The sequence below is a fragment of the Cloeon dipterum genome, chromosome X (genome assembly GCF_949628265.1).
Source record: "Cloeon dipterum chromosome X, ieCloDipt1.1, whole genome shotgun sequence".
Lineage (NCBI taxonomy): Eukaryota > Metazoa > Arthropoda > Insecta > Ephemeroptera > Baetidae > Cloeon > Cloeon dipterum.
Window position 1 is genome coordinate 29,839,111 of NC_088790.1, and position 18,880 is coordinate 29,857,990.

Genomic DNA, 18,880 nt, shown 5'->3' on the forward strand with positions numbered 1-18,880 from the left:
GCTTTTGAGGAATCCTAAAGAATTGGCGCGGATCCAAGAAGAAAACCAGACCACTGTCTGCTGGGAGACGTCTCGTCGTGGCTCGTACATCTCTACGTTGCAGTTTTCTGGCATCTATATTCTTAAATATTAGAAAAATGCGACCGGCTACTCGAATTCTTTTGACAACGAGGATGAAGCCTGGTTTTAATTATATTGAACATCTATATTCTTGTCAATCAAATGAAACTTGATGGAAAACCGCATAAGGCATTTCATATAAATTTACGAATTGCAAAATTGCAGTCAAATTGATCAAACTATAAAAAAAGCGAAAAAAGGCAAAAAATGACAAGTGAAATCGGATATTAATTATTATCCTTAAAAATCAAATACTTGAACTCACTTTACTTAAAGAGGAATGATACTGGAAACGCCTGGAAAATGCTTCTTGCCAATGCATAACCTCGCCCCTAAGGATTCAGTTAAAGCCTTAATTGATTTAAGAAGCACTGTTATTTTTTGAGAAAATTGGCTGGAAAGTGGCCGTGCTTTTCAAATGGTAATGGCTGTCTCCTTACTTGAAATCCGATTTATTTTCAAAAGCATGAGTTTCCCCAATAACACACCGTTTTGGACAGATCTCGACGAGACGAATCGAAATATGCCAAGAAAATATGTTCAAGCGCTGTGAATTTTGGAGAAAATTGGCAAAATTTGAATTTTTACTGTAGGAAGGTCCTTTTTTATATTGTTGAACAAATTGTTTATCGGTCAATTGTTTAAGGCATCCGACAATTTAAATAATTTTCAATTGTTGCCCACTATCATTCCACTTTAAGTGCATGCTTGTAAGAAAAACAGGGACCACAAAATAACACCATTAATTTTTTTTCAATTATCTCTTTTTAGTAATTTTGTGGCGTTGACAGAACTTTTCTGTAAATAGAAGTGTTTTCACATAGATGACTTATTAAATATTTTATTTTTAAGCTAGCGATCGATCAGTTAACACAGTTCCAATACTGCGGTGTTACTTTCGACATCGTTCTACTACCAAAAAGCTTTCGTTTTCCACAAAAAAGGTAAAATATTTTAATTTGCTCAAAACTTTGAGCCCATCATATCAAATTTGTGATCCTGATTTTTTCAGCTTTGCTTTTCCGACGATGGATGAAGAAGAGGTTTTGCGTTTGACCAAAGCAAAGCTTCAAACGATCAAATTAAAGAAAGGTGGCTTATCATCGTTGGAGAATCTGGCCGTTCGAGATATATTTCGAAAATTGATGTACTACACTAAATTTCCAGAGAGGAAGGAAAGCCTGCGGAAATTGCGTGAGTTATTATGATAATTATGTATTTTCTAGATATGTAAATGAGAAATTGATAGCTCGTGTTTTGAGGGAAAAGTTGTTGCAAGAGCTGCTGAGACGAAAATGTAACATGGGATTAAGGTCAGAGAGGAAATTCAAAGTACTGATGGAGGTCTTCCAAATTTTACTTAGTTCAAGAACACGTTCCATCGAACTGAATGGAATTTTATCCTTTTGTCCTGATAGATATCACGGATTTAACTATTTAATTGAAAAGGTTAGATAACATGTTTCTCTACAAAAATCAAATGAAAATAAGTTGTAATATTTAATTATTCCAGACAGAAGAATTGCTTGATTGCACCGCAACACTGGCTCCAAACATTAATCAGCTGATTATCCAGAGAAATCATGCGATCAAAATGAAAATTGAACCACAGCATCGCACCCTGAAAATGCTTGAAATGATGAGCAAAATGCTAAATTTAAACCGGCTTTTCGTCGAGTTATACTCATTTCAGCTCAGCGAAATGTTGAATCTGTGTAAAAATCTACAGAACCTGCAATTCCTCAATGTCAGATTAAGAAACGCGGATATTCATCCCTCAGCAGAAGAAATTAAAAGCAGCTTGTTCAACGTGAAGGAATTTGTTTTTGAATCAACTGGATATGACATGCTCAATTGGTTGAGGTCCTTATGCATTCAAAATCTCCCGAAAATTGAGGTGGTGCAGTTTTACTGCAATGCGTGTAAAGAAAGGGAGAGGAAGTATATCTACCGGAGATATCGCCATCTCTGCTCTGATCGTGAGCAGAAAATATCATCACTCGGATTCACTGAAACATCAAACCTGCGTCACTTGTATGTTGACGTCGAAAATTCAGAATTTAACATAGACGCTCTTCCCGATATGTTTCCAAACGTGACCGATCTCATGGTAACTGTACAGAAAAAAATAAGTTTATTAAAAATTGACGTTTTTAATGTTTTAAGGTTGATTGCCACTACGACGATAGCAGAGACAAAAATATTGATTCATTGCTCAGATTTTCTAAAATCAAGTGTCTTCGGTTCCTCGAAATGGGGAAATTCCCCTTGAATGTTCAGCAGAGGTTTTGGCAAGCATATGGCGAAAATCTTCAAACTCTCGTTCTATCCCATGAAGATGGCGAGTACTTTGTAGATTTTAATTCTATTTTCAAACAGTGTCCCAACCTGAAGAAGATTTCATTGCTGAATATTAACATCGAGCCGAAGCAGATCGAATTTTTCGCTGATCTGAAGGAATTGGAATGGAAATTTCGCGACATTTCAAGGTAACTGATTTGAAACACGCTAAAAATAGTTATGTTATAATTAAATGATAGAGTTCAAGGACATATGGACTTGTCAAGCCTCTTAATAGCACCGAAGTTAGAGATCCTATCGATTGATGGTTGGGAATTCGATGAGGCTGGCATTAGAAAGGTGATCGCGATGATTCAAAACAAAGAAATCCTGACCCAGCTGCAGACTTTCCAATTACACACGCACCACGAAGAAGATACGTATGACGACGCTAAGCTGAGGGATTTACTTTTCGACCTTGTGAAGAGTTCAAGTGTTTTTCTTCCTCAACTTACCAATGTAAAATTCTTCTCGTCAAATGACAAGTTATTTGATATAATTATGGGCATCTGCGGTTTTGGTTTGTATTCTGACGCTGCTGGCAGTGGAGAAAAATACAAATCCAAAGATCCTTTAATGGTATATGAAAAATATCAAGATGATGATATTTATGCAGATGAATGTATTTTGCGGGTATTGAATCTTTTTGAGTCAACATAGTATCAAAAAAATATTCTCACAAAACGTAAAGGAAATTTCACGAAAAATATCATAAACTTAGCATTCATTGAAAACATTTTATTATTTTAAAGGAATGATACTATGCAAAAGCCTAGAAAATGTTTGTCGCCAATGCATAAACTCGTCCCTTAGGATTCAGTTAAAACCTAAATTGACCTAAGAAGCACTCTAATTTTTTGAGAAAATTGGCTGGAAAGTTAGCGTGCTTTTCAAATGGTAATGGCTGTCTCCTTACTTGAAATCCGATTTAATTTCAAAACCAAGAGTTTCCCCAACTACACCGTTGGACAGATCTCGACGAGAGGAATCGGAATATGCCAAGAAAATTATTATGTTCAAGCACTGCAAATTTTGCAGAAAATTAGCAAAATTTGAATTTTGACTATAGGAAGGTCCTTTTTTATATTGTTGAACAAAATGTTTATTGATCAATTGTTTATGGCATCCAACAATTCAAATAATTTTCAACTGTTGCCCACTATCATTCCACTTTAATTTATTTGTATGTTAAATATTTTGATGGCGACTTTGGTGATCGCATGCAGAGGTTGCACCAGTATAATACACGATTGTTACTTAGATAAATAATAAATATTAGTTTTTATAGTAGTTTATAGTAGTTTTTAGTTAAAACGAGTAGTTTTGTAAAAAAAATAATGGTCGATTTGGACGGGATTTTAAGAGATTGAAAATTTGAAGTGATTTTATTTGATAAATTTTATTTAAGTACTTGTTAAGAAATGGAGAAATTCCAGATTTTGAGGCCCGGGAGTAGGGTGCGTTCCATATTTTTTTCATAGTTTATGAAAAAATATAGAAAAATTAAATTCTTAGAATCAAATTCAGTCTGCAACTTTTGATTGCGTTCAGAGGTCAAGTTTGGTGTCATTTTACTGGGTTTTGACCCATTAGAGCTCAAATTTTGTTATGAAAAATTTTCACGGCAAAAGAAAATTGTTTTTGGAAAATTTATTAATTCAAACTTAACTATTTTAGTCGGTTTTAGACGGTTTTGGCAAATATAGACGGTTTGAGACGCTTTTAAGTGTGGTTTAAAGAGCTTAAAATCACATGATTCGTGCTCAGTTGATAGTGCCGCAATGGTCTGAAGCTTAGAAAAATATAGTCAATATCATCTTAACGAATCATCTAAAACTCAAAGCCCTAATTATGTAATTCATCTTTCGAAATTTTTTCTCTCCGCAACTCGATAAAAAATATTAAAAGTAAAAAAATTAAAAATACAACATATGATGCGTAATGAGGTTGGAACCTCTGTGCGAGCAAGTGATCCTCATTAGAGTAAATTCACAATCGTCCAGTAAAGGACCAGCTTATAAATGCTACTCTTATAGATATTTTCCTGAAAAACTGATTTCTCTCACCAGCAAAGTATTGTTGAAAAGCTGTAATCTCTCCATTTTTTTTTCAATTTTTTGCTTTGCTAAAAAATCTCTCCTCAAACTCTGCAAACGTATACTGCTGGAGTTTGGAAAGCTTTTTTACTTGGTTCCACACTTTGGCGGGGACGTCCACTCGCAAGAGATGTCCACTTGGGCACGATAACAACCTCAAAATTGATATTCGTGAAAAATATATCAAAATTAGGCTTTGATTTTTTTCCTGTGAGTATGTTTTCATCTAATGGAAAAAACGAAGGGTTGTGGAGTGGAATTTTGAGATTAAACCGTGCAAGATGAGTATTTAGACAGTGGTTGTGTGCGACCTGAAACCTTCGCGACCACACACAAATCACTCAATGCATCACGGTGTTAACCGCATGTTTTTTGTAAAGCTTAACAATGGAGGATTCAAACTCTTTTCGCAGTCCGGTCATAATTTTTCCCAAGAAAAATAATCTAAAGTCGGTATTGCCAACCCTTCCAACATCTATGTTAAATTAGGCAAATAAAACTTATTAATATGCAACTCTGATCCTGGCCGGGATTTGTTAAAGTTAACATTTTTTAGGAAAAATTTCTACGCTTTTATCACTCTAAGATTTAGATGAAAAAAAAAAAATTCAACAAAAAGTGGAAAAGCATTTTCAATCAGAATGAAGCACGCACTTTCTTAATATATTGGTGAAATTTGTATATTATTTTGTCCTTGAAAAGGTATTTAAAAGATTCCATTTTTAAATTAAATAAGCATGTCACGCGTAAAATTTTAGTTTACTTCTTTTCTGTATTAATAAAATAAAAATGCCAACATTCTGTTATAAAAACAATCTATAGAAGGTTGAATGTTGAACACTTTTTACAATCCAAAATTTATAGCAAAGGCGAAATAGCATTAAAATTTATTTTATGAAGATGTTATACAGAGGAGTGTAATGCTGAAAAATGTTCATCTTGTAGGTATTAAGAAATTAGTTGAGTCAAAAACACGTGCGCCATATAGGAACAAAAAACGCTGTTTTTTCTTCCGCAGACGGCGGGCGCGAGCGGCTTTCCAATCTTGCAAGAATGCTAGCTTTTAAAAATTGGTTGGTGGTGACAGTAACTTATTTTTACTATTAATTGATTCTAGGGTTCGCAAAAACCCTACATTTTTTTAAAAAAAACACTGCATTGCAAAGAAATATTTTTTGCGCTTTTTTCCGAAAAACATGCATTTCTATATAGAAGATAAAATATTGTCATGATGGATGACCATAAATATGGATTTTATTTTTTTGCACTTTTTATCCCTGTCCTCTCGGAGCGGGAAGGGCGCGCACTGCACTAGCACGAATGTTGAAACCCTGGTGCGAATAACACCGCGAACGGATTGAATGGGCGCACCAGAGGCCGCACAGGGACCCAGCCCTTCACTGAAGGGCCACTTGCCTCCGGACCGAGGACTGCATTGAAACGCTAATAGACATTTTTCCCGTGAGGCCAAATCACAAAAATGCTGGAAAGGTGCAAAGCAGCCCGTTGAGCAATTTGAGCTTTTCGAGTCACTAAACTAACCACTTTTTGCCATCTCTGGCGCATTGGGTGGCCAGTATTAGATCTCCCAACTGCTCAATAAACTCCCATTGCTTTGACACCTGAGAATGACTTAACAATGCGAGCCAACGGCTGGTAAAGTTATTAAAAGAATTTAAAAATTATCAAGATTATAAAGATGCATTTAATTTTTCAACGCTTTTATTTATTGAAGCTCGTTTTGTGCCTTAAAATTCAACTAATTTCAAAAACGCCAATTTTAGCCTGGCGAAAATTGCTAGGTTTCATCTGGCAAAAGCCGGCTGGCAAAAATTGCGAACACTGATAATTTGACGAGTGCATGCAGCGTGCACGTCGTATAAACATGTCAGGGAAGTAAAAATAGAGGCTTAAAAATATTTTTAACTTGTCCGAATATCATTCTAAATTTTTCAAATCTATTGACATTTACAAAACTATCTCTTTCAGGACAATTAAAAACGGGCGATGATTAAAATTGTAAAATTTCCTTAATTAGAGGTACCTTTAAACGTACTTCATTAAAACATCAGATCTGGTATTTTTTCATAGTAAAATTTGCCATAATTACCAAGTTTTCAGGCTTCTAAAGCAGGACGAAGGATTTTGTTTAAGATATTTTTGCTGGAAGAAATATTGATTTTCTTATCCAGAGTCAACCTTTTTAAATAATTATCTCCAACGACCGAGAAGCAGTAAAAAGAGCACCTAAAATTCAATTTAATTAATCAGGGTGGCATAATATATAATCAAAAAGCCCGGTTGCCAATTTTTGGGTTTGATAAAAAAATATCATGTTCCGTGTGTTGATGTTGAATTGCGTGGATTCAATGAGCACTTTTATATAGGAAGGATCGCAGATTTTGATTTAACAAAGAAGTTGCATGGGTGAATTTGTTGCCTCTTCATAACAGGTGATTTAATATGTTCATTTTCTTTCTCTTTATTATTTAGCGAAAGAGGAACGTTTGTGATTCGTTCTCGAGAATTTAAAATATCAAAGCCGCCAGCAGCGTGTGTCTAACCAGGCAGAAAGAGTAATTATTATTTTTATTTTCCAGAGTTCGTACGTCTAACTTGAGGTGGATAAGCCACCTCTCTAAATTAGAAATAATAAATTCTTAATTGAAGGATAAATCAGTAAAATGAAAATCAGTTTGGATTATATTTTCAGTCGTGGATCCGTTTCCAAGGTTTAATTAGAAGATCCATTTTGCCACATTTAATTTACTGGAGACCAGTGCCAACGACGCGGTGGTTCTTGGCCAAGTAGTCGGCGTACTCGTGGTACGGGGCGGTGGCCAGGGGCATTTCCTTCCACAAGTCTGGAGTAAGGTAGGCATAGGTCTTGCCGATGGCCGTGTAGGTCGCCTTGGCGAAGTTTCCAAGGGTGCCGGTCGAGCCTCGGGCGAAGGTAGACCAACACGCCAAATTGGAAAATTCGCCAAATTGGAAAATTCGCCAATTTTCCCACGGATCGACCCGAATCGAGATCATTGCATATCCGCAGCATCGGCATTCATGCTGCCGGTGTGCAAACCAAATTTAAGCTCTCTGGTGCCCATAGAAAAATTAAAATTGGCATTTTTCTCTTTTTCGTACTTTCTGAATACGAGCGTGTATGCACAGCGACGGCCATCAATTCGCATCAATTCAACGGCTGGACCGATTTCAACCCGCGAAGTCTCTTTCGATTCATCTCGACCAGCCCTGAAACCTGACCTACCCTGACGACCTTTTTCTTAGGGTACCCGACCTGAAATCCGTCCAGGATCAACTTTTCGCGAATTTTTCAACAAAATATAAGTTAGCTTTGCAATGAAATAGATTATTTTCCTATGTTAAATTGTGTTTTATAAACTCTTTAAACGGTTCGATTTTTTTTTGAAAAGGTTTAGGTTTTTAAGATGAATAAAAATATATTGATTAATTAATTTTGGCAATATCATTCATTATAATTACATAAATAGATTTTATATGCGTAATTATCGTCCTAAGAAATCAGTGCAGCAAAAATTACAGTTTTCGTCGCCGAGTTACAGCAGTTTTTGCTACCCACAATAAAGGATGATTTTTTTAACTCTGAACCGATCAAATATTTCGTTTTTCACTTCTTCATCTATTTCTATCTAAATATTACTTCTCATAGAGATCGCGATTTGTTGCTTTTATTTTGAGGGAAAACCTCCTTCAAGAGATTAATTATGAATTAATATTGCAGTATTAAGTCCTAATGTTTTCTCAATAAAATCTAATTGAAATGAAGCATTAAATTTTTTGAATGTGCAATTTTAAAGCATCAATATTGTCGCGATAGTTCCTTTTTTTAGCTTAAGTATGCATGACGAAAAATTGAAACAGTGAATGCTATTATCACGCGTTGCTAACATAGCAGAAAGTTATCTGAGCATAAAGAAAAATATTATCATTCAACGACTGTTATACGGTTAATGTTTAAACAACCCAGCCGTTTCACAGTTTATTTAAAGAGTGAAAATAAATTAATAAAGCGCAATGCATTTTATTTTTGTTTCCGAGTAATTGTTCAAGGCAGCTCGATGCGAAAATTAATAACTATAATGAATTGTATAAAGATGCCTAAGTCAGTTTGAACATACAAATAAATTAAAGTGGAATGATACAGGGCAACAGTTGAAAATTATTGGAATTGTTGGATGCCATAAACAATTTGTTCAACAATTTGCAATAATAAAAAAATACCTTCCTACAGTGAAAATTAAAATTTTGCCAATTATCTCCAAAATATACAGTGCTTGAACATAATTTTCTTGGCATAATATTCCGATTCCTCTCGTCGAGATCTGACCAACGGCGTAATTGGGGAAACTCTTGGTTTTGAAATTAAATCGGATTTCAAGTAAGGAGACAGCCATTACCATTTGAAAAGTACGCTAACTTTCCAGCAAATTTTCTCAAAAAACAGTGCTGAGAGGGTAAAAGATGGCCACATTGGGCCCAATTAATATGCTACATCCGGTCAGCGGTGCATGATAATGTGAATTGGGAAACGAGGAGCCCACGGGGATGTACGGAGCAGATGTTAAAAAAAGGAAGGAGGACGGTAGAGATCTTAGTTGCGGCAAAATCAACACCCGAAAATATGTGGGGGTAGTTGTTGACCAATAGGAGCAGGAGATCAGGAAAAGGGGTGTTAGCAATTGGTGGGTATAAATCGAACGAGGACAAGTCGGACGAGCACACTTCTCAACAAACCCTAGAAGACCCAACACAACTCAGTTTCGCTCAGTTCTTTCGGCTTGTATAAAATCATGGTGAGTGCAAATTTTTTTAAATTGTAATCGTCTGTCCGTATATTTATTCTCTTTCGCGTTCGGGATGTGCTAGTCCTCTGATGTAAGGAGAGCAAAGCTACCTTTTATTGTTAGTGCCTGATGCTCGACTGCGGCAATGGCGGGCGAGCAGGTTGCATACACAGCATGCGAGTATTTTTTGTATTTTCTCGCCTCCCATTCGATTTCCCAAATTAAAATTGAAACATCCAAATTAAATTAAGATCAATTGTATTTTTGTTCACAGGAAAAGAAATACGTCAGTGTGAGGCCCATGTCAGAGCTGCTGGAAAAGCCATCCAAGCAGCAGATAGAAGACGGGAAAAAGCATAGGGAAAAGAAACCCAACTTTTACCCGTTGGTGGAAGATTCCCGCTATCCCAGGGCGGACCCCAGGCGGGACCCCAGGGCGGACCCCAGGGCGGACCCCAGGGCGGACCGCAGAGCAGAATTGGCAGCGAGCTTCAGCAATTTAAGTTTGAAGAAAAAATATTAGCAAGACACTGCGTCAAAAACGAGTTGTACTTTTTTGTATATTTTTTATAATATATTTGTAAATAACATGAAAATTATAACTGTTTGTTTTATTCACCTTTTAACCCTCTGATTAGAAAAAATATAAATTTGAAAACAAATTTAGTTAAATTCAAATTCTAAAATTGAAGAAGCGTACTTGATAAATTTATGAATGAAGTATAGTTTTAGGGAAAAAATTAAAATATTAAGTTATTTTATCTAATCCTATGGGCGCATAAACAACCAAAATAAAAGTAATTAAATAATAAAGAATAATGCATATCAATTGGTTGAAATATTTTGATAAAAAAAATAATCGCATCTTGGCACAAGCAGCAGAGGACATATATTTATTAATTATAATCCGGACGGCCAAATTCCATACATTTGACGCAGCGTTCGTCTCTTTTATTCGTGGGCGCGGCGGATGCCCGGCTGCCTCACGATCATTCATCTCTCTTATTTAACTTACTGCTGTTGTTTTCTAATTCCCTCAGTGGCCAGAAGGGCCCACAAAAAATTGATAGATTGATAGATTCCGGGCCTCCGGGGCCAATCGCAAACGTCGAGAGCCGCATGCAAGACCGCAAAAGCCGAGAAAAATCAGGATATGCCGCGGTAATATTATTATTAGAATATTTCAAGTGCATGGAAATGCAAGAAATGCTGCTCCTCACAACCGCTTTTATTTAATGCGGGTGGAATATTCAAGTTAATTCGTCGTTTCTTAAATTATGCTACTGATAAAAAATTGTAACAAAATATTTTATTTTCAAGAAATTCCACTAAGAGAATAGAAAAAAAGATATTTTTGAAAAAAAAACCTTTCAAAACTGAGGCAAAATGACTGGAAAAGAATTAATACTCTGGTAAATGCTTTAAAAAATTTAATACGCAACAATTTTTAAAGTGGAATGATACAGAGTGCAGCAGTTGACAATTAGTTGTTGGATGCGATTAGCAATTTATCGATAAACAATTTGATCAACAATTTGCAATAATAAAAAAGGACCTTCCTACGGTAAAAATTCAAATTTTGCCAATTTTCTCCAAAATTTACAGCGCCTGAAAACATTTTCTTGGCATATTCCGATTCTTCTCGTCGAGATTTGTCCAATTGTGTTTTGCCACTTATTGGGGAAACTCTTGGTTTTGAAATTAAATCGGATTTCAAGTAAGGAGACAGCCATTACCATTTGAAAAGCACGGCAACCTTCCAGCCAATTTTCTCGAAAAATTACAGCGCTTCTTAGGTCAATTTGGTTTTGACTGAATCTTAAGGGACGAGTTTATGCATTGGCAACAAGCATTTTCCAGGCTTTTTCAGTATCATTCCTCTTTAATAATTCCGGTACTCATTTTATTTTGTAGCCACAAGCCACAAGATTTCAGCTGGTGGCTTGCTTGCAGCCGGCGCATGTGCTTTTTAAGTCTGCATAACTGAAAAGTTACAACAACTCTCAACTTAACAATTAGGTGTGCCGCCGAGATCGCAAAAACCCGCATTTGTCCGGAAAAACAAACTTCATTGCACAAAACTGTCTTTTTGCGAGTTTTCATGAAGCTTTGCGAACTTTTTCACCACAAACACATGCATTTTTATTGAAGATAGAAAATTCTTATGACGCTGGACGAGCTTACAAAGGCGCAGCGCGCGGTCGCCGGCCGCCCCGGCCGCCGCGGCCGCTACCCAAGAGCCGGCACAGCGTCCTACCTCACCTGCACAAACACGAAACCGTGTTGGACTAATAAATTGGCTCACAGTGCACAAAGTTAAAATAATGTAATTCGAAAATTATAAAACAGTAACTGTTGCATTCTAATAACACTGAAACACACACTTTAAGGCAAAATAAAAAGTTGGTGTCGTTATTTTCAATGCGCGCCTTAGGTCTGCAAGCGCATGTTGTTGCAATTCGATATCAGGTGTTCGACACCACAACACATGAGCACATGCTTTTTTATTGAAGGTAAAACATTCTTAAGACTAAAAAATAGGGATATTTAGAAAATCAGTATTTTTCACCAAAAGATGGAGAATTTTAAAAATATCTGACTTTTTTGACGCGAAATATGAATTTTTCAGGGTCTTACAGGAAAATGCAGAAAAACCAAAAACTATTGGATTTTCCAGCTGGTTTTATAAGCAAAAGACAGTGGAGGATTTTTAAAATTGCAAAATTGGCGAACCCTGGTAATCTCTGTAAGTTGCGTTTTGTGCTATAAAATATTCGCTCGCCAAAAAACTTTTTTATTTCTTTTTTTTGTTATTTAAATTCTATTTCTCTGCTTATTCTTTGAAAAATTGCTAGAATTAAAGTTTAAACTGTAGGACTAAGAAAGCAATAATTAAATTTACAGATAAAAGAAGAAAATTTGGAAAAATATTTTAAAATTCATTTTTATTTTATTTTGAAAGTTTAAGGGCAAAAATTATCAATTAGTTTTTAATGTTTAGTTAAAACTATCATTTTCGATAATTTTTTACCATGAAACAGTCAGAATAGTCGGTTTTAGACGATTTAAGACGGCTTTGGCAGTTTTAGATGATTTCAAGTATGGTTCAAACAGCAAAAAATTGCATGATTCGTGCTCATTTTTGATGCTACTGCTATGATTTAATGCTCACAATCAGAAAAAATAGCCAACCGTCTAAAATTCACAGCCCTATAATTGATAATGGAGACGCTTATCGGGATTAAATTCTGCCTGGTGGATATTGGCGCCTACTGGACCCATTTCAATTCAATCCTCAAGTTTACGGCGCCGCGTGCAACGACCATACGTCTTAAGTTTTGTTCGCATGATCTTTATTGGGAGCAAAGATCTTTCCACTTAACACATGGGGTCGAGAATAATAATATGCACATTTTTTTAGCTTATAAGATTTTTTTTTCTCTTTTTATCCCTGTCCTCTCGGAGCGGGAAAAGGGCGCGCACTGTACTAGCACGAATGCTGAAACCCTGGTGCGAATAACACCGCGAACGGATAACATGGGCGCACCGGGCCGCACAGGGACCCAGCCCGCTCAAGGGCCACTTGCCTCCGCACCGAGGACTGCATTGAAACGCTAGACATTCGTGTCCCGTGAAGCCAAATCACGCATGCTGGAAAGGTGCAAAGCAGCCCGTTGAGCAATTTGAGCAATTCGAGTCACTAAACTAACCACTTTTTGCCATCTCTGACATATTGTGTGGCCAGTATTAGATCTCACAACTGCTCAAATACCTCGCATTGCTTTCACACTCCTGAGAGTACCTTAACAATGCGAGCCAACAGGCTGGTATTTCTTTCCTTTTTCGTTTGAATTGAGAATACCCTTTTGCTGCTTCCTGTGGCCCGGAAATGTCATTTTAAAACCTAAATAGGTCTGAGAGAAAAAATTGTTCCAGACCACCCTCCGTCGGCGCAACGAACAGTTTATCAAAACGGTGAGGTTCTTGGGTAGCTGACGGACGGAGCGTCCGGCGGCTGCGCCTTTTATTATTAGATCTGCAGGCGCATGTTGGGGCAAATCAGGCCGAGTCATGTCACGATCATAGACACAGGCAACAGAATTTCGCATATTTGAAAAGCCATTAGGAAAATTGGGGAATGCGGGGAATGACACAGCAGAAGTTGACGCGCGGCCTCATTAACCTCTCTCCTTGAGTTATGCGGCTTCTGGGGAGAATCTCTCCCAAGGGAGATTAAACACGCGGAAGGAAAAACACGCGCGTGGACAAAGAAAGAAAAGAGAGCGGGTAACAAAGATCTTTGCCTGGGCCGCGCGTTTGTCCGGAATCAGCAGTTAATCCCGGAATGCCACCTACCAGATGGGTTTTAACAATAGCAGAGTCAATGTCATTTTGTATGAAATTTAACAAGGAATGATACTGCAAAAGTTTGGAAAATTCTTGTTGCCAATGCATAAACTCGTCCCTTAGGATTCAGTCAAAGCCTAAATTGACCTAAGGAGTGCAGTAATTTTTTGAGAGAATTGGCTGGAAAGTTTCCGTGCTTTTCAAATGGTAATGGCTGTCTCCTTACTTGAAATCCGATTTAATTTCAAATCCAAGAGTTTGCCCAATAAGTGGCATACACCGTTGGACAGATCTCGACGAGAGGAATCGGAATATGCCGAGAACATATGTTAAAGCACTGTAAATTTTGGAGAAAATTGGCAAAATTTGAATTTTTATTGTTGGAAGGCCCTTTTTTTTTTTTTTTTTTTTTTTGCTCTTTTTATCCTTGTCCGTCCGAGGACCGGGAAGGGCGCGCACTGCACTAGCACGAATGCTGAAACCCGGGTCCCAATAACACCGCGAACGGATAACATGGGCGCACCAGGCCGCACAGGGACCCAGCCCACTCAAGGGCCACTTGCCTCCGCACCGAGGACTGCATTGAAACGCTAGACATTCGTCCCGTGAAGCCAAATCACGCATGCTGGAAAGGTGCAAACCAGCAAGTAGCGAGTCGGCGCCGGTGCGCCTCCCAGCCCGTCGAGCAATTTGAGCAATTCGAGTCACTAAACTAACCACTTTTTGCCATCTCTGACATTGGGTAGCCAGTATTAGATCTCCGAACTGCTCAAATACCTCACATTGCTTTGACACTCCTGAGAGTGCCTTAACAATGCGAGCCAACGGGCTGGTTATTCCTTTTTTATTATTTTAAATTTTTGAACAAATTGTTTAATGCATCCAACAATTTAAATAATTTTCAATTGTTGCCCAGTATCATTCCACTTTAATTCAGAGAATCAAGGAAATCGCTTATTTGGGTTCACATTTTTTGTGTTAAACATACACGCTTACGGCGCGGGCCATGCTCAAGGCCTTAATAAAATATAAAATGAGCACGAATCGTGTAATTTTAAGCTATTTAAACCACACTGAAAATAGTCTAAAAAACCGTCTAAATAGTTTGGCATGCAAAATTTTCCAAAAACATAATTTTCTTATCCCATTAAAAATATTTATGACAAAATTTGAACTGTGATGGGTCAAAACCAGTGAAACGACACCAAACTTGACAATTTTGGTCATTTTTTTCGCAATCCGACCCTCAGGGCCGTGTCAGGGTTACAAATTAATGTTAGCATGACACCAAAGGGAAAGTTTACGAAAAACTTCTGTTAAATTTTAATAGAAGAAGAATAAAACTGATGATCAATCTCAATTCTTATTGCTTGAATGCAACAGAAAAGGAAGCAGAGTGCGCCGAAAAAAACTGCTCAATTACCACTGGCAGGAAGTGCATACTTAAGCGGAGAAAACTTTTTTCAATAAAGAGTAAATAATAATATTATTTGGTTTTGAACCTCTGCTCAGCTCTTTCCTGTGTGCGTGTGGGATACTATGAGCTCACAGCATGTGGGTCCCATTTAAAAACATCGCCTTTTTTCGCCTCCTGCACGGAGGTCTGCTGTTATTGAAACGCGGAACATTTTTGAACCTAAAAATTATGGAATGCTATATGGTGCGAAAATTCCAGCAAGTGGTCGAGTTCCTCCCAGTCCGTTGAGTTATATTCGAACTCAACATTAAACTAATCACCTGCCTTTTGCCATCTCTGACATTGGGCAGCCAGTAATAGATCCCTGAAATACTCAAATATCTTCCATTGCTTTGAAACACACCTGAGAAAGCCTTAACAATTCGAGTCAATGAGCTGGATTAAATTATATAATTAATTATAATACCTGTGGTCAAGTATATAGAGAGAACTATTATTTAATTCAACACGGAACATTTTTCATTCTTGGATTTTTAATAGTAAAAAAGTGAAAAAAAAAATTATATAAAGGGGTTTATCGGGGAGCCTCAAATAAAATCAGAAATTTGGACTCGTCGTGGCAATAATCACAGATTAGCATTGAATTATAATAAAAAGACAAAAATCGCAATAATAAATCAATAATTTGGACATTCACATTAACTAATGACAAATAATACAATTTTTTCTTATCCCGAATTGGGTTCAGTCATTTTATTTTATATAAATCCATTTGGATTGATCTCGGAGATCTCGCAGCTCTCGCACGCATTTTCTCCATTCAGTTCGGAGAGACAACATTTAGATGCGACTGCTTCTGTGCGAGTCTAATTATCGAAATTTCATGTATGAAAAAATTGCATTCAGAAATCAAGCTCAAACTAAAAACCAAATAAAGAGCCAACCTTCAAACTTTTATTCCCTTTTGTAGTTGTTGTAAATTAATTTGTTCTAAATTAATTTTCTCGACCAAACAGGACGGTGAAACTATGATTCAAAGTCATAGAAAAGTTGTAATTATAGATATTCATACAAATGAAAAACTGAACTCCCCTCAGAAGCCACCGCTCGAATTTATTTCTTCGAATTTGACACTTTTTCGGGACTATTTTTTAATTAGTTTCAATTACGTGAAGGCATAAATAAATAAATGATTTTCGGGGTCTTTAAAGTTTTTTAATTTTTCATTTTCAAAAGTTTCGAAAGGGGTCTGTGTTTGGCCTGATTAAAATTCACCAGTAGATAGTAGCGTCAAAAACTGCCTGAAAATAAAAAGTTGATTAAATTTATTTGAAATTTACTATTTTTGCATCACTTTTTTGTCTGAAAATTTTAGCTGGCCGTTAGAAAACTTAAAAATTTTTTGGGAAAAAATAAAATAAACAAAAATTGAGTTAATTTATTCAAAAATATTCTCAGCAAAATATATCTTTTACATTTTAATAATTTCTATGATTTTCAGAGGTAAAACTCGGACCCTTATGGCTATCAGAGACTGCGTATGATACAAAGAATTTTTTTATTGATTTTCAAGGACGGATTCATTGTTTACCATGTGCGAAAATTTTAAATTTTTCCAATAATGAAAACGTAATTAAAATGATAATTGAGTTGCGCGCCGGCCACCTTCTGAAATGCGACCAGAAGCGAAAGTGTGACCAGCTGAAAAAGCTGTTGACCAGCAGCACTGGGCGCTGACTAATCAGATTGTTTAGCCAATTTTTTCACCAAAATTTACAGTGTTTTCTTACATGATTTGGATTTGAAATCTTCTCATCAAAGATCTATCTGACAGCCTGAGTCTTTTTTGGGGAAAAACGTGAAATTTCAGTGAAAATCGCCAATGCAAAATTCCTGTGAGAATTCTCCATTTAAAATAATGCTAACTTTTCTCGAAAATTTTAAGTGCTTTTGCTATGTATTTTTTAACTGGAAAAATAATCCTTAAATCTGTCTTTGTGTGACAGGATTTTGCGGGGAAATTCACTATCACTATCATTCCTCTATTTAGGTTGGCAGCATTGCTGAAAGAGAGGCTACCAGTCCAGCTGCATGGGAAATTGCAAACAAAAACAAAGTAAACAATCGAGCCTTTTGCTTGCTCACATTTTGTCCAATTTTTCCGCAGTTTTCCTTACACGTAAGTCGTGATGTTGAACGTCGGCAACGTTAATGCGTTCGGAAAGAGTTCGCGACAAGGGCGGAGCGAGGGGCAGCAGCAAGTCCGAGATTTGAAAGATTTACGGAGTAAGAGCGACGCCCAGCTCCTCGAATTGCTCCAGAGACAGAGACACATTCTCCTTCAAAAGTATTCATAATTTTGTGGTTTTAAACACGGATATAATCAAAATTTTTGTTCAGGAGTTTGATGGCAAAGCTGGCTGACGGAGGCGAGAAAATAAAAGGCCTGGTTAATCGTATTGAGGAGGAGCTGAAATACAGGGACCTGAAGAACGCCGGTGCCCAGAAGGTAGAAGCCGATTTTGGAGAAAGAATCGAGTGGAACGTCAGCGATGAGGAGGTGAAACCTGCGCTGCCGGAAAAATCTTCTGATCCTCTTTTAAATTATTTGAAGCAACAAAAGTAAGCGTTTTTCATTGTGTCCAAGAGATAAATGTTAAATTTTGCATTTTCTACAGAACAAATATGAAGATTATGGACCCGTTTGCGGAGCAAATTTGTTCGAAATATGGCTCTCCAAAAGAACACGCTTCGGTAACTGACAGATTTATGCCTCACCGAAGTTCAGAGGCCAAAAGAAGACTTTCGCCACGCTCGGGAAGTAGTGTGGAAAATCACAGCACGCAGGAAATTCCTATAAGAGACTCTTTGCTGCTGCAGAAACAAATTAATACAGAATCTAAACTCGTAAGCTGATTTTACATAAAAAAACGCAATAATAATTATATTAATTAAATTTGCAGCTCAAAGCAAACACGCAGCTTGCATCGTGGAGGCAATTGGCTGCTGTTATTGATAGTGATGAAAGTGACGCTGAAGACGAAGAGCAAAGTGACGAAGAAGTAGACCCAGAAATAAAGGCTGAAGAAGAAGACGCTCCAGAGCTACCTGATCTCGACGATGCTACAATTTCAGAAAGATGAATTAATTATTTCTTTATTTATTACTTCGCATCAAAATCTCTTCGTCATCTTTTCATTTTCTTGTTCGCAATAAAAAATTGATCGATCAGACAATAAGCTGTCATATTTTCCTTAATGCTTGGAGAAGTATAAATGAACTCAATGGAGTCTGGGGAATATTGGCATAACATTTTAATTTTATTGAAACAGTCTTTTGCGACTTGAATATTTTTAATTCTTTGACAGGTCTCAAGCACGACTGGAAGATAATTAGTTGAGAGATCAATTTATTTACCTAATGAAAAAGCATGGATATAAATAAATTCATCGACAATTTAATCGTTAATTAACGAATTTCACTCTTTATGAAATAGCCTCTAAAAATACACTGTTGGTGTTTCTGTGCATTGCGTCGCAAAAGAGGGGGCGTGGCAAATCTACCAACAAAACTAATTAAGCGATACTTTTTTCTTCAGTAAAATTCGAACTCTTTTTCCTCCTTTTGATTTTTTGGCATTAATCTATCACCACTATACGAAAATTCTTCATGAAGAATTACAAAAAAAGTTTATTATTGCTGATCTTTACTCTCCTTCTTGGTTAACAAAGAATTTC

The 18,880-nt window shown here is 36.7% G+C and overlaps 1 protein-coding gene across 1 annotated transcript; it reads left to right on the forward strand.

Annotated features, from left to right (window-relative positions):
* Positions 1–17,250: 17,250 nt before the first annotated feature.
* Positions 17,251–18,611, forward strand: LOC135945867 (uncharacterized). Its single transcript, XM_065493788.1, has 4 exons — positions 17,251–17,490; positions 17,544–17,765; positions 17,822–18,050; positions 18,107–18,611. The coding sequence occupies exons 1-4, from the start codon at positions 17,333–17,335 to the stop codon at positions 18,284–18,286; spliced, it is 789 nt and encodes a 262-aa protein (XP_065349860.1). The 5' UTR covers positions 17,251–17,332; the 3' UTR covers positions 18,287–18,611.
* Positions 18,612–18,880: the final 269 nt, after the last annotated feature.

Bases quoted from the DNA above. Each gene is read 5' to 3' on its own strand.
- LOC135945867 (XM_065493788.1), top strand. From the start codon at position 17,333: ATGTTGAACGTCGGCAACGTTAATGCGTTCGGAAAGAGTTCGCGACAA. The intron at 17,766-17,821 runs GTAAGCGTTTTT...CATTTTCTACAG, and splicing joins AATTATTTGAAGCAACAAAA to AACAAATATGAAGATTATGG. The intron at 18,051-18,106 runs GTAAGCTGATTT...TTAAATTTGCAG, and splicing joins TTAATACAGAATCTAAACTC to CTCAAAGCAAACACGCAGCT.